The sequence below is a fragment of the Paramisgurnus dabryanus genome, chromosome 15, assembly GCF_030506205.2.
Source record: "Paramisgurnus dabryanus chromosome 15, PD_genome_1.1, whole genome shotgun sequence".
NCBI lineage: Eukaryota > Metazoa > Chordata > Actinopteri > Cypriniformes > Cobitidae > Paramisgurnus > Paramisgurnus dabryanus.
In genome coordinates, this window is record NC_133351.1 from 25,030,417 (window position 1) to 25,049,360 (window position 18,944).

At 40.2% G+C, this 18,944-nt stretch overlaps 1 protein-coding gene across 2 annotated transcripts in view; it reads right to left on the reverse strand.

Moving 5' to 3' along the window:
* nrp2b (neuropilin 2b) overlaps positions 1 to 17,007 on the reverse strand; it is a 76,238-nt gene extending 59,231 nt beyond the window's left edge. The window contains exons 1-2 of one of the 2 annotated variants that reach the window (XM_065292865.2): positions 16,156 to 17,002; positions 8,828 to 9,002 (exon numbers count right to left, since the gene is read on the reverse strand). In XM_065292865.2, coding sequence (XP_065148937.1) covers positions 8,828 to 9,002; positions 16,156 to 16,228 — 248 coding nt within the window. In that variant the 5' untranslated portion in view covers positions 16,229 to 17,002. Of the gene's footprint in view, positions 1 to 8,827; positions 9,003 to 16,155 lie in introns of both variants that reach the window. The other variant, XM_065292867.2, reaches the window with a different exon arrangement.
* Positions 17,008 to 18,944: the final 1,937 nt, after the last annotated feature.

An 18,944-nucleotide genomic window follows, 5' to 3' on the forward strand; every position in this document is an offset into this window, starting at 1 on the left:
ATAAATAAATTACATAAAAAAAAAACTTTTAGGTGCTTTGATTTGAGTTTTTCTTTCCGTCTCTTTATCTGAGGCTGTTAAACTGGCTGATTCATCACCGTCTCTATTTAACTAAGATATAAACCCCGCTACAAAAGCCCATTCACCTATCACTGAGAACACATGCTGTGCAGGGCCATTACAGTCACATGAGCAGCAAAAATCAACACAAACACTGGCTTGTGTTTGCTGCCGCAGATGCAAAAGTAATTAGATTTTCATGGATCTTAGTACTGAATAGTGTTTGGAGTGAAAAAGCTGAAAACGTAAATGTACACTAAAACATTTTGGTCAATGGCTGATTTCCTTTTCTTTTAATTTTGCTTTATTTCACTTTTACTTTGCACCAGTCAGTGCAAAGGGAAACAGGCTTTGTCACCCATGTTTTTTTTACCAAGGTAGTTAAGTATGCAAAAGTTCCTTGCTGATTTCGGATGATGAGCCATTTATTTTTGATGACACAAAACTTTGGCACCAAAATACTGTAAATCAATTTTTATAAGGTGAAATTTGGCATTTCTGAGTTACTAAGATCATAAAAAACCTGACAGAGATAGACTTAAAATAATTTGGGCTCAACCACTAAAGTATGGGGTTTGGGGGCGGAGCTCCATGTTTGCCTGAGCAATGTAAGTTATAAATCCTTATTCAATTAATAGTTTTTCAGTGAAAATGTGTTTATTTATTGAATATTTTTGTTTTAATAACATATAAAACCACACACTTTTGCCTCGAGCCCTGTTGACTTCTGACCCGGCTATTTATGTCACTGTTTTAACAGGCATTTTAAGAGCTTGATTTGAACTACCTCGTATCTTTAGCTTCCAATAAAAGATGGGCAGATACTCTGGCAAATATCCAAAAACGTATGCAAGTCTAAAAAATAAACATCTGCAGATACGCTCCACTCCAGGGATTCTCATCCTTTGAGCAAAAGTAAGTAATCATGGGTTTTGCATAAAAACCTCAGTTTTACCCAGCGGAAGTATTAAACTACTTAAACTGGCTCTAAAATATTAACTGCTTGTTTGAGAGAATTCCCAGAACACGCTCAGATCGGCCATTTGCTCGGCCGTAAAACCAAACGGCAGAGAACGAAAAGAATGGGGGTTGATGTTGCCTTCTGAAATTTCTGAGAAAATTATAAAAGTACAGCATGTCATTTATCAAATCGAAAAAAAAAAAGATCTGAAGTATTCCTTTATAAACCAACTTCACTGAACACATGCCCTGTAAGCCTAGCAACCCTATAATGGTCATAACACTCATAACAGCCATGTGATACGTCCCGCCTGACCCCCTGAGTCCAGTCCACCTTCACACCATCCATTGATTCTTCATTACAAGAGGAAAACGCACATTGATCAGAAGAACCCTTGGGGAGAGCAACAGAGTGATGATATCATCCTGTACTGTTCGCCTCGCTCGAGAGGATATCTAGCTGTGTGGTCAAATGTGTTCATTTGTCAAATCTGTCACGGAAAAAAACACACGCCGAAAAACTGCTGTGTAAAACTATTTCCTTAAGAGAACCTCATGTCAAACATCAGCAACTAAGAGGCCAGTGCCTACACGCTGAGTTAACATAGTTTCACTGCCATCCCTTGTGAGGGTACAGCAGGAACAAAGGCAGATGTCTCCGCCTCCAGCTGGAAACGGTGGGGTGTCACAGGGTCTGTGATCGCAGCTCTGCATGTAGCCGAAGTTGAGAGGCTAAAAATGCTCTCGGGTTATCGTCAGTTCGGATCTCCCCCTTTATAGAAGACAAAACCTCAATGTCACAGAGCACCAGTGTTGATGGCAACTGAACGACTGGTCGACTGATAAGTCTAAAAAAGGCCTGCGTGGTTGAGATGGCATCGGATTCGCCTGACCCTGATCGAATGTGCATTTAGTAAGGGATAATGTATAGGCAACAGGCTGTCTGTACATTATCACGCTTATTACAGTGCTATTTACCTCATAAGTAAGGTAAGAAACATTAAATATTGATTTGAAATATTTCATTTGCTCATTTCTAATGAATGCAGACCTTCCACACGGAAACCTATTTATTTTTGATGTTAAGATAAGATAATAAGTTCCAATGTTATGAACACACGATTTGGTTTAATCGTTTGTAAATATAATGTCATATATGTTATATTAAAAGACATATATCACATTTTTGTGTAATATTAAACTGTAACTGATTTGCAGCATCTGGGTTACAGTGTTTTATTAGTTTTGAATTTTGCCAGTGTTATCTTGGAATTTTCCAACCTGCAAATGTCGCGACTGGCCAATCAGAATCGAGCATTCCAACGAACTGTGTAATAACTTAAGATGTTCTTGCATTCAAAAACAACTACAAAGATTCTCAAGACAGAATGAATATCAAGGTTTTTACTGTGCAAACTGTATGGCAGCAAAGTGCACACCATTCGTGAGATGCCAACAATGGACAGGTCACATTTCTTGAGAACTACAAATAAGACTATTCAACCTTAAAAAATAAGTCTGGTTGTATGGCTTCAAATAGAACCTTCAACATCCACAGAACCTTTTTGATGCACAAAGTTATTTTTTAAGGTTTTGCAGACCATAAAAAGGTAAGAAAGCATTGGCCCTTTGACTTAAAGGTCCTTTGGGAAACCAAAATGTTTTTTCTATGGCTTCACTTGAAAAAAAAAACCTTTATTTTCAAGAGTAAAGGTTAGAGAAAACTTAACCCAACTATATTCAATTCAAGTTATGTGGGGTACTGTGTATTGTTATAATTTACTAGGTGAAATAATTTCTAAATTTATAATAGTATATAAATGTAAAGCATAAATTCCTTATTGTTATGACCTCAAGCATATGCATTTTTGTGCATTAATATCATGATTAGATAATATCAAAAACGTGAATACTGTGCCTGTGGGAAGAGAAGGCGAGTGTAAAGAGCACGGATGGAGAAATAGATAAGGATGAAAGTGATAGAGAGAACCATGTGTTTAACCTGCTCAACCTTATTTCTATATCCATGTCAGCTCTGCTGATTGCATTACAGATATATCATAATAAATCAACCCATGCTTACTATATTTATTCCACAATAATCTATTTATAACTTTTAGGAGCGGGACACATTTGATGCTGTGCCAAGGAGACGTGCAACAATCTGGTGAATCAGAATGCAGTCGGTATGACAGTTCATGCAATGATCTCTCTTGTGTAAACTCTGAGCCGTTACAGTACCTGTAAACTCCAATACATCAACTTGTCTTGAATTGCATCTGGTCTTTGTCATCTACCTGCTGTGGCAGAGAGCAATGGAAGGGATTCCATCACATTATCTGGCACTACTAGAGGAAAAATCCTATGCCCCCCCTCCTCTTTTTCCGACTCATCTGGTGCGCCTTTGTGGACTAAAGGCTCCATTCCAAAACCTAGCAAGGTGCTTACAGTACTGTATGTAGGCAGCATTTACGGCATGCTCCTGACTGTTTAATAAGAAAATCAGCCTGTCTAGTTTGAGATAGCTCACTTGGTGTTTAGCAGAGAACCAATGTCTCTGTGCATTCCTTTAGTAAGCCCACATTCAACGCTATCTATGGTGTGGTCTCTGCAGAGCATTGTAAATGCTGTTGAGGGAGCGTTTGCAGTAGCAGTGTGGTCGGACTATCAACACTGTTTACTTCATCTAAGTCTGATGAGAGAGAGGGGGGAATGTAAAATAAAGCGAAGCTGAGAACGGGCCGTGCTTTGGGAGATGACTCATTTTAATCAGACCGAATGAACGAGTGCAAGTGAAGAAAGAGACAGAGATGGAAAGTAAGACAGAGGACAGAGTAGGACAGTAAAGAAGAGAGAGAGAGACATTGTATTTTAGATGCAGGTCTAAATTCGTTTTAATTGTATTCTCACTAGGCTTCTTAAAGGGACACTCCACCTTTTTTTGAAAATATGCTCATATGCTTTGGTTATTTTTGAGCGCAAATGCTAAACGGTCTAATCAAATTTAATGGATTGTGCTAAGCTATGCTAAAAGTGGTACCGCTGGACCCGGAGATCGGCTGAATGGATTCCAAAACGATAAAAATCAAATGTTTAAATCTAGGGGAGCTGGAAAATTAGCATATTTTCAAAAAAGTGGAGTGTCCCTTTAAAGGGACAGTTAACCCAAAAATAAAAAAAAATTCATATTCTCCACACATTTTTCCAAATCCAAATGATGGACCACAAAAGTAGATCACTCATCATTTGTGACCCTGGAACACAAAACCAATCTTAATTCGCATGGGTATATTTGGATCAACAGCCAACAATACATTGCATGGGTCAAAATTGACAATGTTTCTTTTATGCCAAAAATCATTAAGATAAGATCATGTTTTAAAAAGGGTAATTTTTCAATTTTTTTTTTTTGCACCCTTAAACAAAGTTATATTTCGGCCAAATATTGTCCTAACAAACCATACATCAATGGAAAGCTTATTTATTCAACTTTCAAAATCTCTTTTTTTATTGACCCTTATGACTGTTTTTTTTTGTCCAGGGTCACATTTACCTTCGTTGCTTTATACATGCAAGTCTAGGCGAGTCAAAACAGTGGAAATGGAAGAAGTAAGAGAATATGACAGACAACATGGGTGTGGTGGCAGAGAGACAGACTAAACTTCATGAGGAAACCCAAACGTCCAGCCAGTTTTTAGCATGTGTGAACATAAACATTTGTCAGTCAGTACTGGGAGGTTTGTCTGGATATGATCTTCGAGATGCATAATCATATTTGACAGAGAAAGTGCTTCAGGTTAAATAAATTAAGTATGGTGCTTAAGCTGTCGATGGAGCCAGTTCGTGTCCAATAAAAAGATACTGAGCTGTTACTACATCACCTTAGATCAAATAAATAGTGCTGTTCAAGTGTCTTAACCACAATATGTGTTGAGGATAACATCTTATAACAAATACAGGATCATTACATGCTGTAAACATCCGCTAAAAGAACAAGGAGTAGATAAAGGTTTGTTAAGAATTTGCATTATATCCTATGAGAAATTACTAGCATTAGACTACAGTTTTCATGCTAGTCTAACTTGCAGAACCATGCTGTTCACCAGCTAGTGATGAATACTGTCTACCATGTTCACCCTGGTAAATAAAACGAAAGACTCTCAAAGTACATCTAACTATTGCTTTGCCATGTATTTGAGTTTAATGGCCCATTCTTTGTGAAGGTGGGCTTGAATGCTTGTATAGTCTACACTAGTGCATGGTGATACTGGAGCTGCTCAGCGTCTGTTATTATCCCTCCGTGAGTCCCGGCAACACAACTAAACGATCTGTCCACCTCACAAAAACTTTGTTTTAAAATCTCTCCAGCATGACATCTGTCTTTTTGAGAATTGTTTTCTCTGCTGAAGCTAATGGAAAAAACACAACTGTATACTTGTACAAATGGCTGCTGTGTTTGTTTGTTTGTGCTAATGGATATATCATTTTATGACTTGTTTATTAAAGACTTGTGTTTACTGTGCAACAACAAATTAGGATCGTGTTGGATTCCAAAATAACTCGATACTCCCAAATTTGACAGCCTGGCCGAGGGAAAAACATCTTAATTTTATTTTCCTGTTGTACTGTAGAGTAAAGATTGACGTATAATTAGTATATTTGTAAGGCACACAGATCAGAATTCACAGCTGTAAAAGTAGCTGTACCTAGAGTGAAATCATAGGCTGTAAATAACTGGCTGAGACGTTTACAGGGCTTCAAAGCGAGACAGAGAGAGAGAGAGAGAGAGAGAGAGAGAGAGAGAGAGCACAGGTTCAAGGGGGCGATCAGCTGAGCCTATATTGCTGTAGTCACCCTTATCAGCATAGTTGCCAAGGTCTTATAGCTCAATTTAAACCCAATTTTCCTCTCACCGCAAAAACAATCCATACAAACGAAAGGTAGCTATGATCAGCTTACATTCTCCTTCACTACTGCAATACGTGGTCTCTCTTGATCCTGTGAGCTTAAGGCAAGCATAACTATCACTACTGCTCATACTTAGGGTTAGGGATTTAAACAAACCCCCAAGTATTAAACTTTGACTTGTAACTCCTCCCACACTACTGAGGCTATAGAAATAAATCAAACCTCAAATATCTGACTTGTTGAGGAGAGGCTGCCAGTACTTTCTAAACAAATCCCATAGGGTTCCTTAAAAGATGGAACCTAAGCCATATCTGACTGTGCACTAAAAATATAAATGACAATTGGGGCAGTGGGCTAATTTGGCTAACTACAACAACTTCATATAAATGTCCTGGCTACCATCCAAACATGGCAGTGACTTTTTGCACAGGCACAGAAAAGTCATGTTTTTGGCAGAGATGCACCGATATAAAATTTTTCACAGATACCAATAGCCGATTAGTCTGACTTATATCTGCCGATACTGATGTCGATAGTTTGGTGGTTATATTAACTTGCATTTACTAAATTCTGAAGATTACATTAAATATTATTTATTCATGTAATGACCATTAATAAGGGATGCACCGATACCACTTTTTTGGAATAGAGTACGAGAACAAGTACTTGCATTTCAGTACTTGCCGATACCGATACCGAGTACTTAATAAAAAAACATGAATTAAATTTACAGGTACAGGTACCATATAATTTAATAAAAAGTTGTAAACTCTGCCTCTTTGGACAACACAAGGCATTAACCCCTTACACGCCGCTCAAACCGTGGTATCGATTCCCGGTATCGGGGGACTTTTAACGAGTACGAGCACTTTAGAAAATGTGGTATCGAGGCCGATACCCGATACCAGTATCGGTGCATCCCTACCATTAATATTGAACATTAAACTAGTGATGTTTCTTTACATTTTCTTTTCACAGACAGTCCTTCCAGACAAACGCTGAGTTTTATCTTGTGGCACGTTTTCTTAAAAAATGTGATGGGATATGCAGGATATTTATGAAATGAAATCATGCAAGCCCTGCATATTTTGCGCACGGAAATCTGCAATTTATGATGCAAAAGTGCGCCGTATTTGAAAAATTCGTAAATATATGTGGACTTTGGCTGATTATGCATTAAATCATGCGATCGCATAATCACGTTTTTCTGGAAGGACTGCACAGAGCTCAAATTCGGCCATATATCGGCCATAACTATTAGCTGTTTTTAAACTGTCAGCCGAAAGCTGATTATTACAGATTATTGGCCGATATATCGGTGCATCTCTAGTTATTAGTCTAAGGTTGTTAGCCCAAGAATTACTAGCAACAATATTAAGCAATATTGAACTCTGTTTACTAATGCAAGTAAAAAATTTGCAGTCAGAGGCAAGCATGCAATAAGATGTGTGATGTAATTCACTGTGCAACATCTTCTACTATACAAGCAGAGACAGAGGAAGAATAAAGACAAAAATAACAACAGTACTGTCCCATGCACAAACCACCAAGGAAGGAGCAAAGTGGGGAAATGAAACATATATCAAGCCTTCCTGTCTCCTCCTTTTGATCTCTCTATCTCTCTCTGTCTCTCTGTCTCTCTCTCTCTTTCTCTCTCTCTCTCTCTCTCTGTGTTGCCTTTCTCGCTGGAAGTGCTCAGAGGTGACTTTCAACAAAAGCTTGTAAAAAAATGAATGCTTTAAATCAACAAAGGAATGTCAAAAGCCCTCCTAAAAATCTCTCTTTAAAAACACTTCTATGTATAATTAATAGATCCAAAATGTTAATAAATGCCGAAAGGACAGAGGGCAACACTCAGTGAGAAGCTTGAAGTGGCAGGTTGTGGCAGACTTTGTGGCTCTGCCGAGAAGGGTTTGTAAAGCACGACTCACAAACGTCAAAGTCTTCAGTTGTGATTGCTAATTCCCCCTGAATTTGTCCTATTTTACTCAAGCTGTGAAAGTTAACAAAACTTTGACGGCATCATCCTGTATATTTCTGTGTAACATGTGCCATGCATTTCTTGAACACGTTCCATGCATTTCTGCTGCTGTCCAACAGAGGGAGGAATGGGGACAGCTGCCAGTGAAATACATGCTTTGAGCTTAAGCCTGCACATGATTCCCAGAAACGCGTGTCAAAGCTTTGTTTATTGGATATTTAATTAAAGTGAAGAGCGTTTGTAATGTTGACTCTAGAGCCAGACTCGGAAAAGCATTATGGGAAGGCTCCCAATAATCACTAGGCGAGACTGGAAATTTCGGCAGTCTTTTCCAAATCTTATCGCTTGAGAAAAAGGCATTATGAGTTATAGCAGAATTAATTTGTTCATTAAAAAAAGGCATGATTGCCCTGGGTATATGAAACACAGCCTTATTAGAGCGATTAATTTGCTGTTCTCCTTCACTTTCCATCTGCTTTGAGGTCTGGGACCCATAGCCAAAAACAGACATCCTCAACTGTGTCAGAGTTAATATAACTCACCTTTGATATATTGACTGTTATATGTACTGTAGGAAGCTTTAGATCAGGGTTCTCCAAACTTTTTGTGAGGAAGGGCTACCACAATAGATAAATCCTGAGAACTACTTTTTTGATATAGTCTCTGATTGATATATAACATTCTTGTTTTATCATTGTTTAAAATGTTAACATACATAAATCCAAGTTTATATAAAAATATGTAATAAATAAATATTAAAACTGAGCCTGTGCTTTGGCAGGCGACTCTGTGTGGGTAACCACGGGCACTATTGTCGGAGACCACTGCTTTAGAAGGATGCTTTTTTAACACATTATTTGTAGTGCATGGTTTGTTGTACAGTATGTACACATGTTAGTATCATACTGTATTACTAACCTGCAGTCGAGTTTTTCCAGTTCAAAGTGAGGGTTAAAGTTTAGGACGATACGCTGAGATGGCTCGGGGGCTGTGATGATCCATCTACAGTTCTGATGGGGTGGATACTCCAGAGGGTAACCGGGCGTAGTGATGTAGCCGGCGTCACTGGCATCCAATTGCCCACCACATGTCTCTGTGGAAATGCAAGGTGAAAAGGTGAGATGCATGAAAAGATAAGATCCCGCACACTACCTATACATGCAAGGATTATTTATTAATGAAAACGTTTCGGTCCACTGACCTTCATCAGGCTTACATACAATGTTTTAAATACAATTCCCACTAATAAGCGCCGATCCTAGCATTACTTCTTCACATGCATGGATTTATATATACAATAAGAGGTCATTAAACCTTACATTACATAAATCAATTAAACCCAGGGGTAATAAAATATTGCAATATAATTCACATCTTAGCAAAGGTTTTCAATATCAACTCCTTAAGTCAAACAAACACTCAAAAGTACAAAGAGGGACACATAAGATGAGTCGCAACATTTGTGATTCACGCAAATGATTCAATCATAAGGCTTCAATATGATCCAATCCCTTTGTTTCGCATCAGCACAAACTGATCAATCAGCTGCCATACACTGTTATATACAACATTTAGCAAACAACTGTATCATTGGCAAGCAATCTGCAAACATTAGGACACAATCTGCATCACTATCAGTCTTTCTTTATAAAAACTGCTCTATTACACAGGAAGCGTGTCCACATGAGGTTAAAGGTCAACCCGATGCTGTGAGGAGTCCAGTGTTCATCCACAAAGATGCCTTATTGTGAGGGGAAAAAATGAACAGACAGTGCTCTCTTCCTCTCTCCCGTGCCTGTGTTTACCATTTTCTTCCAGGACAACCCCTGAGCTCCCAAAGCTCAAATAATTGATATTGCTTTCATTAATTATTGCTCTCATCGTAGTATGGAGGCACAGCTGTTTAACCTTCAGTAGAGCGTTATGATGTCAGCGTGCACCGCACACACATGTTCACGGAAAGGATGCGCATGAATGTTTAAGGTATGGAGATGCTGAAAGATTCACTTCACATTCATCATAGCCAAATAACTCAACTTGTCTGGCGAATGGGACACTTTTTGTTCCAAAACTTAGCGGTTAAACCAACAATGAAGCAGCACCGGCGAACATTTGCCAACACGGATTGTGCCTTTACTTGAAATTCAATATAAATGCACCGCAACCAACATGCACAGAGTTGACTTTTCAACGTCACATGTAGTGGCCCACTGGGGACGCTGGGAAGGAGTTCAGAGAAAATGAAACTTTGATTGACAGTTTGAGGTCTGTGGCGGTTTCCACGCCACTTTCTGTGAACAATTACAACTCATCTGTATTGCACGCTTGATCTCTCACTCCTTCACTCTTTCTCACCGATGGAAAACAAGACACATGCACCCTCTTACACCTTCACTATTCACGCTGCATTCAAATGCACACTAGCTGTAACTAAAATGTATCCTATTTCTGAAACCCACTCACCTATGCTCTAACATGATTCAATGTCAAATATTTAAAAACTGGGAGCGACACCAGGTGCCCGCAACGCAGCAGAATTTCAAGTGGTGACATTTGGAAACCTATCTCGACAGCGTGGTGTGTACAGTACTATATTGGATTTAAAACCCAGCTGGCCTCCACTTATATGCACAGCTAGGAACAGGAAACAAGGTCCACTTCAGGAAATAATAATAAATCAAGTGCCATTAAACAAGAAAAAATAATGCAATCTCGACTAAAATAACAAATCTAGCTCTGAACAGCCAATCAGCAGCTCAATTTAAAGGTTCGCCTGTGTGCTGTTGGCACTATAAAACACTGAAACACACACTCCTGCAAGCTGAAACTGAACGATCACGACATCTCAACACTTTCTCATATGGTTTGGGTTGGTTCGGTTGTGTTTGTGTGTGTGTGTGTGTGTGCGGTGTGGGCTGACGGGTCTCATTAGAAGGTGTTCTGCTGCTCTAAACTCTGGGCCTTCACAGAACCGGTCTGACAGTGCAGAGATCTATTTCCGCTCCGAGGAGAGAGAGAGAGAGAGAGAGAGAGAGAGAGAGAGAGAGAAAGAGAGAGAGACAGGTACTGCAGTACTGCTGTGTTGCTGTGTGAGGTGGCCTCATGAATTATTGTGTCTGTGCTCCTAAAGGAGCCTATCCATCTACAGTCTCTGCCACATGTTATCACAGCAGTATGCAGCCCTGGTGAATGGGCCAAAGTCAACACCCTGTGTGTGTGCGTGTGTGCAATTTGGTTTTGTTTGCCAATTGTTTGCCAATTTGATGGTCTTGTAAACGATTTAAGGCTGTAGTATAGTCACGTTTTTACCAGTATGCGAGGGTCAATGTACAGTGCGCGTGATGCAAATTTGGTCATCAGAAATTTGTACGCGTAGGTTGTACATGCATACAAGAGTTAGAAGGCCAAGAAAGATGTTGCATATGTGCATGCGTGTGTAAAGCTAGCCTACGGCATTGCCTGACGTGCACCTCTCCCAATATGTAACATTGCATCAATGCTACGCCGACCCCAAAGCGTCTGCTAGAACCCCTCCCATCAGGTCAAAAAGATCTGTGTTGCATTTCCTCATACAGATTTCCGTTTACGACAGTAAAAGCAAAGATGGGCCAAGTTGAGATGTGATGTGTGGTCTTCTTAAATAACATACATAAGCTTCTTATTCTTCATTTATGGGTTTAATGGGCTAGATGCTCCTTCTTCGGCTGTTGCTCTGCTATTGAGGGTTACACGCGTGGATACTGCCTACTAGCGGTCTTGCATGTGTAATTGCACGTCGACACAAAAAAACGACGCAGAAATATGAATGAAAATCCACATGTAGCCTACAGCGTCGAGGCTATGGCTTAGGCCATACGCAGAAGTATAATGAACCTTTAACGCGTATAAGTCAAATAAACCATGCTTTGCAAGGCTGTGCGTTCGAGCGTGCACGTAGGCTAAACGTACACGTAAAAAAAAACATACTACACTCCAGCCTTTACAGTGCAGCAAACATGGATGGAAGTTACGAATTTTGCTAAATTAACTTTATTAAAAGGTAAATTGTCTGCGTAACTGATGCAAAGTTTTTTTTTATGTAAACAAGTAACAAACAAGCAATGTTTTATTCCACACAATAACATGGTTCAGCTTTTTAACAGATTTTAATCCAAATACGAATTCTGAAAAAAACACTTCATTTTTATGTTATGTGTTGTATGGAAGCCTTTACAAATGTTTCCAGGAAAGGGAAAATCATTAGTCATTACAAAATAAACCACGATTTTACAAAACAGCATTTAATGTGTTTTCCAGTGAACTTTTTATTTCGGTCTTGGGAGATTAAAGAATGATAAACTGTCTAAAGTCGAGCTCATGGCATAGCAACAGGATTGGAGTGTTTTCCCACTGAACAAGCTTTATGGTTGAGATAACACACAGTCCAGACTAAAGCAGAACATCACTGTTCTCATCAGTGCTCGATAGAAACCAAATCTTCTACTTTCACAAACAGAACTCATTCGATTCACAAAATCAAATTTCGACCAACCAATCAATAGCTTTGATTGTTGCACGCGTCAATACCACCTCCCATCCTCCCTTACACACAAATACTCACTATTCCACACACAACCCAAGTCAGCTTGCTGTTTTGCTGAGTGCACACAACAACCGCCACAGATCTCAGTCTGTCAGAGCTTCCGGGTGTCGGCACTTTGTCAAGCGAGCAACCCAGCGCCTATTTGCTCCACGGATACTAGACGTATCTCCCCGCCTCACTTCTTGCAAGATTGAGGATGCTGCCGGTGGGTAGGTCCGCCGCCGGCCCCCTCGCTTTAGGACCATAAGTAACTGTAAACGGTGCTGAGCAGGTGGGTGGGGGAATGAGAATAGAGCTGCATTATTTATGTGTTTCTTGGTTGTTTTGAATTTCATCCTGATAGCACTGTTTCAGCACTTTTCCATTCGAGAGTGAGTGAACGAGTGCCTGTGCGTTTGCTGGCACGAATACAAATATCTGACCTTCTTTTAGTTGATTTACAGGCCCATTTTCTGCTGAGAGAGTGCTAATATTTCCCATTACAAGAGATGGCAAAGGGAAAAAACGGTGCAACAGACTGAGCAGACATGACAACAAACTGCAATAATTTACATAATGGCTGTTGTTTGCGGCAATTCCGTACATTTATCCCATTCAGGCTGATTACAAATTACAAAAACATATGTGGTCTAATTGTCCTGTCATTCAAACGGAGGCATTTGTTTCTGCTTAAACTGTGAGGTTCAGTGGTTCACTGGGTTACTGATGCCATGAGCAAGGCAGTATGGTTCACAAGAACCACGGAGACGTGGCGTATTTTACACTGGGCACTGAGATACAAGTGATTACTCAGCAGGTATGGTATGCATCGGCCTGGTTTTCTCTGTGGTGTTGGTATCAAACCTTCAGATTGTGGTACACTGAGTTCCTTACACACACAGCTTGCCAATCCTAACATCTGTCTTTCATCAGAGTCAACAGAACACAAGGCTCGAAGGAGGAGCTGCTGTACAAAATCTCTCTCTCTCACACACACACACACACACACACACACACGTACATACACAAGGTGTGGACCTAACAGACAAAGATAATTACATTCATATGTAAAAAAAAATCCCAGCTCAAATTAACAAACTTTGCAAAAAACCAAAGCTATGCACATGGAACAAAATAAGCTTGAGGGCAACGAACAGAAGAAAACGAACATGACAAATGGGCTTCACAGGGATCTGATGAAACTTTAAAGAGATCCCATTGACTCCGTACGTACACCACAGAAAACAACCAGTGCCAGGAGAGAATTGCTCACATATTCCCCCAGAAATTTAGCACACACTCAGCGGCCTCAATCGTGAGGCTGACGTGCTGCACCCTTGTGAGGGCAGACTACCCGTCGAGTCTGCTCCGGTGGTCTGTGCTTTCTCTGGAGCGTGGTGATGGCTGGCGAGGCTCTGCAGGTGGTCAGGTGTGTCTGCACAGCTGCGTAAGCATGTAATCAATCGCAGCATCGCCTCCAGGCGCAGGTGGACAACATGCGTTCTAAACTCGTACCAGTAGGCACACCAGGAAAATATGGTGTCGCATGTGGACACGTTTCCTCAGACCTGCAGATTCACATGCTTAACGCAGGCTGCTGCCGGAGAGGAGCTGGAAAAAATATCTTCAGCTGACTGGCAGAAGTCAATACGGTTTCTCATTTTCATTGAGTGAACATCAGCTGATGAATAGCAGATATTTAATCACAGTGATGAGACTCTAAGAGCTCTGCCACTCTGTCTTATTACATTTTGTCTACACCAGAATAAAAGGCTTCATCCATTCTATCATGTAGCATGTGCTTTATCAGCTGCTGGGTCCAGCTCACTTTAGCAGGGCTTGAGCGGTAGATATTAGCCCAGCAGTAGATATTTAAGCCGTTGTCTCTCTCTCTCTCTCTCTCTCTCTCCCTCTCTCGCTCGCTCTCTCTCTAAACTATTCATCCATCTGATCCAGCCGTCTGAAGCTTAACTGGACTAATTAAGGCGCTGTTGTTGTGTTGGAGAGATAGTTGGGTTTTTAGATGAACCCCTGTGGAGATCTTCCTCTTGGATCAGGTGCAGATCACCATGTGGATATGTTGTGTCTGGCAACACTGCCATCCACATTTTGTTTTAAAATAAAGCTTAATGTAGCCCGGAAGAACCTCACTAGAGAAAATATCATGAGCACATACAATATAGAGACGAAACCACTAATACAACAAAGAAACCGACTAAATAACTAGCCTTCTGATATCAGATCACACGTTTTATGTTACATTGTTTAAGTATTTGCATTATCAGGTATCAATGAAAAACTAATCAGGTTTTGGTTTTGTGTAATTAAAGTAAACTAATAAAATAAACTAATAAAATAAAACAAAAAAATGTTGAAAAGAAAATTATCTATGCATCTCTAATGCGTATTACATGATGAAAACTTTTAACATAATACAAATTTTGCACAAATAAAAACGTATTCAGTCAGTACATAAATCATCATCTTTAAAAAGAAGACAGGAACAACAAATTACAGTTTTTTATTCATTAAAGTCCTATCTAAAATATTGTGTCAAAACTACCATATCACTTTAACCAGCTCAATACTGTAACGTTTGTGCTTAACCAAGGTGTTTATTTAAAGATTGATAAAAGTTTGCGCTTTCATCACTGGTTTAGTGAGGTTTATTAGTCAGAGTTTTCTTCGAGTCAAGAAAACGTATTTACCTGAATATTAGGAAAAACAGCCTTTACGATCGAGAAAATATCCCAAAAAAGACTAATCAAATATTTAATACAATTACGCAAACACATAAAGATGCGTAAACACAAACAGGTTAAAGTCTTTTTAGGTATGTGTGTGTGTTAACTGTTTGGAGTGATATTCCTTATGAGAGTCCCTGAAGGCGCTTCAACTGCCCGCGGCGGCACAAATACAGTCGTCAAGACTAAATAACCATGACACGAGGCACAATGACAGAAAATCACCAGTAAATGACCGGTTATGAGTAACTTATGTAGTCTGTACTGCAAAACTGTTTCATAAATGGGGGTAAAAAATAAAATAAAATATATTTCCTAGATAGTCCGTTAATGAAAGCTCCTTAAAGAGAATTCTACTGCAAATTTCTCCGGATTGTTTGTGGGAAAATATATTAGGGTCAGTTTATAAAAATAAATGTTGTAGCCCCTGTAGACGAATGAAAATGTAAAGAAGTATTGAAATAAGAGGGATGTGGATCCATCATGACATGGGTGGTTAGTCTGAGCTCGTGCCCAGCGCGCGTCTCCTTTGGCGGGGATGAGAGACTGTCCGTTTCGCTGAGCTCTACTCATAATCAGACTAAAACCTGTTTAAATATTGACAAACGACACGTTGGAGCCTAATTTTGATGTTGGTTTATACGCTTATTTTGTTTGTATCGTTCTTTTTCTTTATTTTTTAAACTAACGTTAATTTATCTTGAATTGAAATGTGAGACATTGCTGTTTGGTGTTTCAAATCTAAAGTAGGCTACGATAACCTACTGTATTGCACTTTAGATTTTTAGATTGACTAAAAAAGGACACAAAGAATAGTCTAAAATGACACTAGGATGAATATATCCAAAATCTGGACTAATTTTAAAATCACAAACTGAGGGCTACAATTGGTAAAATGTGCAGATTCAGAGAAAACTAAACAAATAAAACAAAAAACTTACCTTCTGCTCCATAAACAACTGCTGATAAACATACGACAATTAAAGATCCACAGAGCTGTGTGAATAAATCCATCTTTTTAGGGTGAATGTCACCCAGCGTGTGAAGGCAAAATACTGAGGGCTTCAAGTTCCTCAGATGTTGTTTAAAATGATTTTGTCCACAAATGTATCCACTGAGACTCGAGTCTGATCACAATGTCTTGTTTTCTCGACACGCTTCAAAATGTGTAATTTCAACCCAGACTTGGTTGCTTAACATCTCCGAAACATTGTCTTTCAAATCCTTAACAAAAGCAACAGCCACGGAAACCAAACAAAAAAACTTAAATAAAACGAAACAACTTTCTTTTCGTGCACAAAAGTTCACACAGAAAGTATATTTTTGATAACCGCCTGAGCGCGTTGCCACTGCCTTGATTTCCTCAGCTTTAGAAGCGCGGACTGAGTACGCGCGGCTTGCGCTCGTCTTCAAAATCCAACTGACATGAAGCGTCTTCCCTCACAATCCACTACCAAATGCTCTGTCTCACACTTAAAAACTGCCAGAAAGCTACAGCTGGGATCAGATCTTCCGTGAAGCGAATCCGTAAGTGAAGTCTTGTGATAGAGATCCCGGGCTCCGTCTCTACGCTGCTCGTTTGGCACTGCGCGTCTCCGCGTCTGAGCGCGGCAGCAGCAGCATGTGGATGTAATAGCATTAAGGACGGGCGCAGCTATCGCATTACAGTCAGCACCTCGGCCCGCCTCTCCAGTCTCTGATTAAAGACGAGCCACTCGCTTCAGTCCTGCAGTTAAGCTATAAAAAGGCGAGGAGAGAGAAACAGCCCACAGCCACGCGGGCTGGTCTAACGCTCGTGGCTGTGTGAAACCACAAGCTGGAGTTGCATGAAAGTGGTGAACTGATAACAATAATAGATATAGCAAAAACAACAGAAGGAAACTGTTGCAATTACAGTAATTATAAGCCATTACATTGACTCTTTGATGCATGTTGATGTTTAAAACAGAGCAGTTGTGCAGCGCGCCCTTTAGTTGACTTTAACTTTAAAAGTCACGATTAAAGGGTCTGCTTAATGTAAATAAATGTAAAAGTGAAAACGGGTTTTGAGCCACGGATTAGTACGCGTTAAGTAATGTGTGTGTGGGGCACTGAATTAATTCAAGCGTTCCTCTGCAAACCAAGAAAGATCAATAAGGATATGAGAGTCAAATACAGAGCAAAAATGTAAATGTTCCTTAAAACAGATCTTTGACAGGAACAAAAGATGTTTGTTTCTCCTTCCTCATAACTGATGCACTGTTGCCCACACGCATCACAGTTTAAAAATAATAAAAGGCAGAAGTTTGTGGTCAGATCTTTGGAATACTTAGAAAAGAAGGGAAATCAAAATTGAGAAGTCTAGCTCCCTGTAATTCACAACCCGAGCATGTGTAAACACAAATGCAAATATGATAGAAATGGGGCTTTGGGGTGCATTGCTAGGGTAGCATTCAGAGAAAACAAACCTCACAAACCACACCATACATCAAAGCTTCAATATCCATTCGAGGAACCGAATATCTTAGCTCTGTTTGTATGCATAGATCTCTTCTGATCCACCCAATGCGGGCAAATGAGGGCCCCATACGCCCCCTATAACTAAAGTGTCCTTAATGACACAGCATTACCCTGCAGAGCCCAAAATAACTTTTGCTTTAACCATCTTGCAGACGCTCAGCATACGTTCTGCACTGAAACAGCAGGCGGGCAGAGGAACCACAGGGAAGTTTTTTCTCTGTTTGATGCCTTGTTTCAGGTCGCGTTTTATTGAAGTCAGATGACTGGTCATGTGTCGTGACTCGTGTCATACGTCGTGTGACAATGCTTACAGTCACATTCACATGCTCCACTGTCTTCCGGAAAATGGGAACAGAAAATATACAATATATGCTTTCCCAATACTGGACTGGAAGTCGATGAGATCAGCTTGACATCACAATGACAGCCCACCTTATCTCTTGGAGATAGATTTTGTGCCTGTCAACGGTAATACTTGATAAAGGTTGCGCTTTTACAGCGTCTTCAGACCAGTCCTACTGTTTCACTTATCATGGCCTAGGTCAGAGTTTGGATAGGGAGGGCTGGTCCCGGATCAGTGCAAAATAACAGCTCCCCTTCGAGGTGTTGACAGGCCTGGCCCATGCTGTCCGCACACACCTCGACCCACAGCAGACCTGTGATCGTCCATCTTAAAACCTAATGGCAGCCTGAAGAACAGTTGAGCCTCTGTATGTGGGATCGGGGCTATCCGCACTCCTATTCTCACGGGTAAAGTGTTAAATGTGCGTGTGTGTAAGCTCCGAGGTCAGAAAGAGGAAAGTCCCTGCAGATGTCACAGATCTGACTCCACTTCAAGATGTGCCCGAGCCAAAAAGCAGTCGATGCTGACACATCCGCTTGTTTACAACTACTACTGCTGCTTTTACTTCTGGACGTATTGCATAGATTTACACCCAGATCCAATTACTTTTGCTAAGCAAAGCCCTGAAGCTAAATAACGCGGCACAGCTGGAATGGGCAACCGCTTGCAGTCCGCGTCAAACTTGAATGAGAAACACTTAAAGTGGGGCAGACAGGTTTTTGGTGATAGACAGGGCTGGAGTGGAAGCAGAGAATTTGTTTACTACGGATATAAGCATATACATACAGCTATCAGTGATCAGTGTTTACAGTGGTCTCTTATCAACACAGGTTTGCTTATTTCACCTAAGGGGACCACATGATCACTCATTGAGTGTTTTAAGTTTAT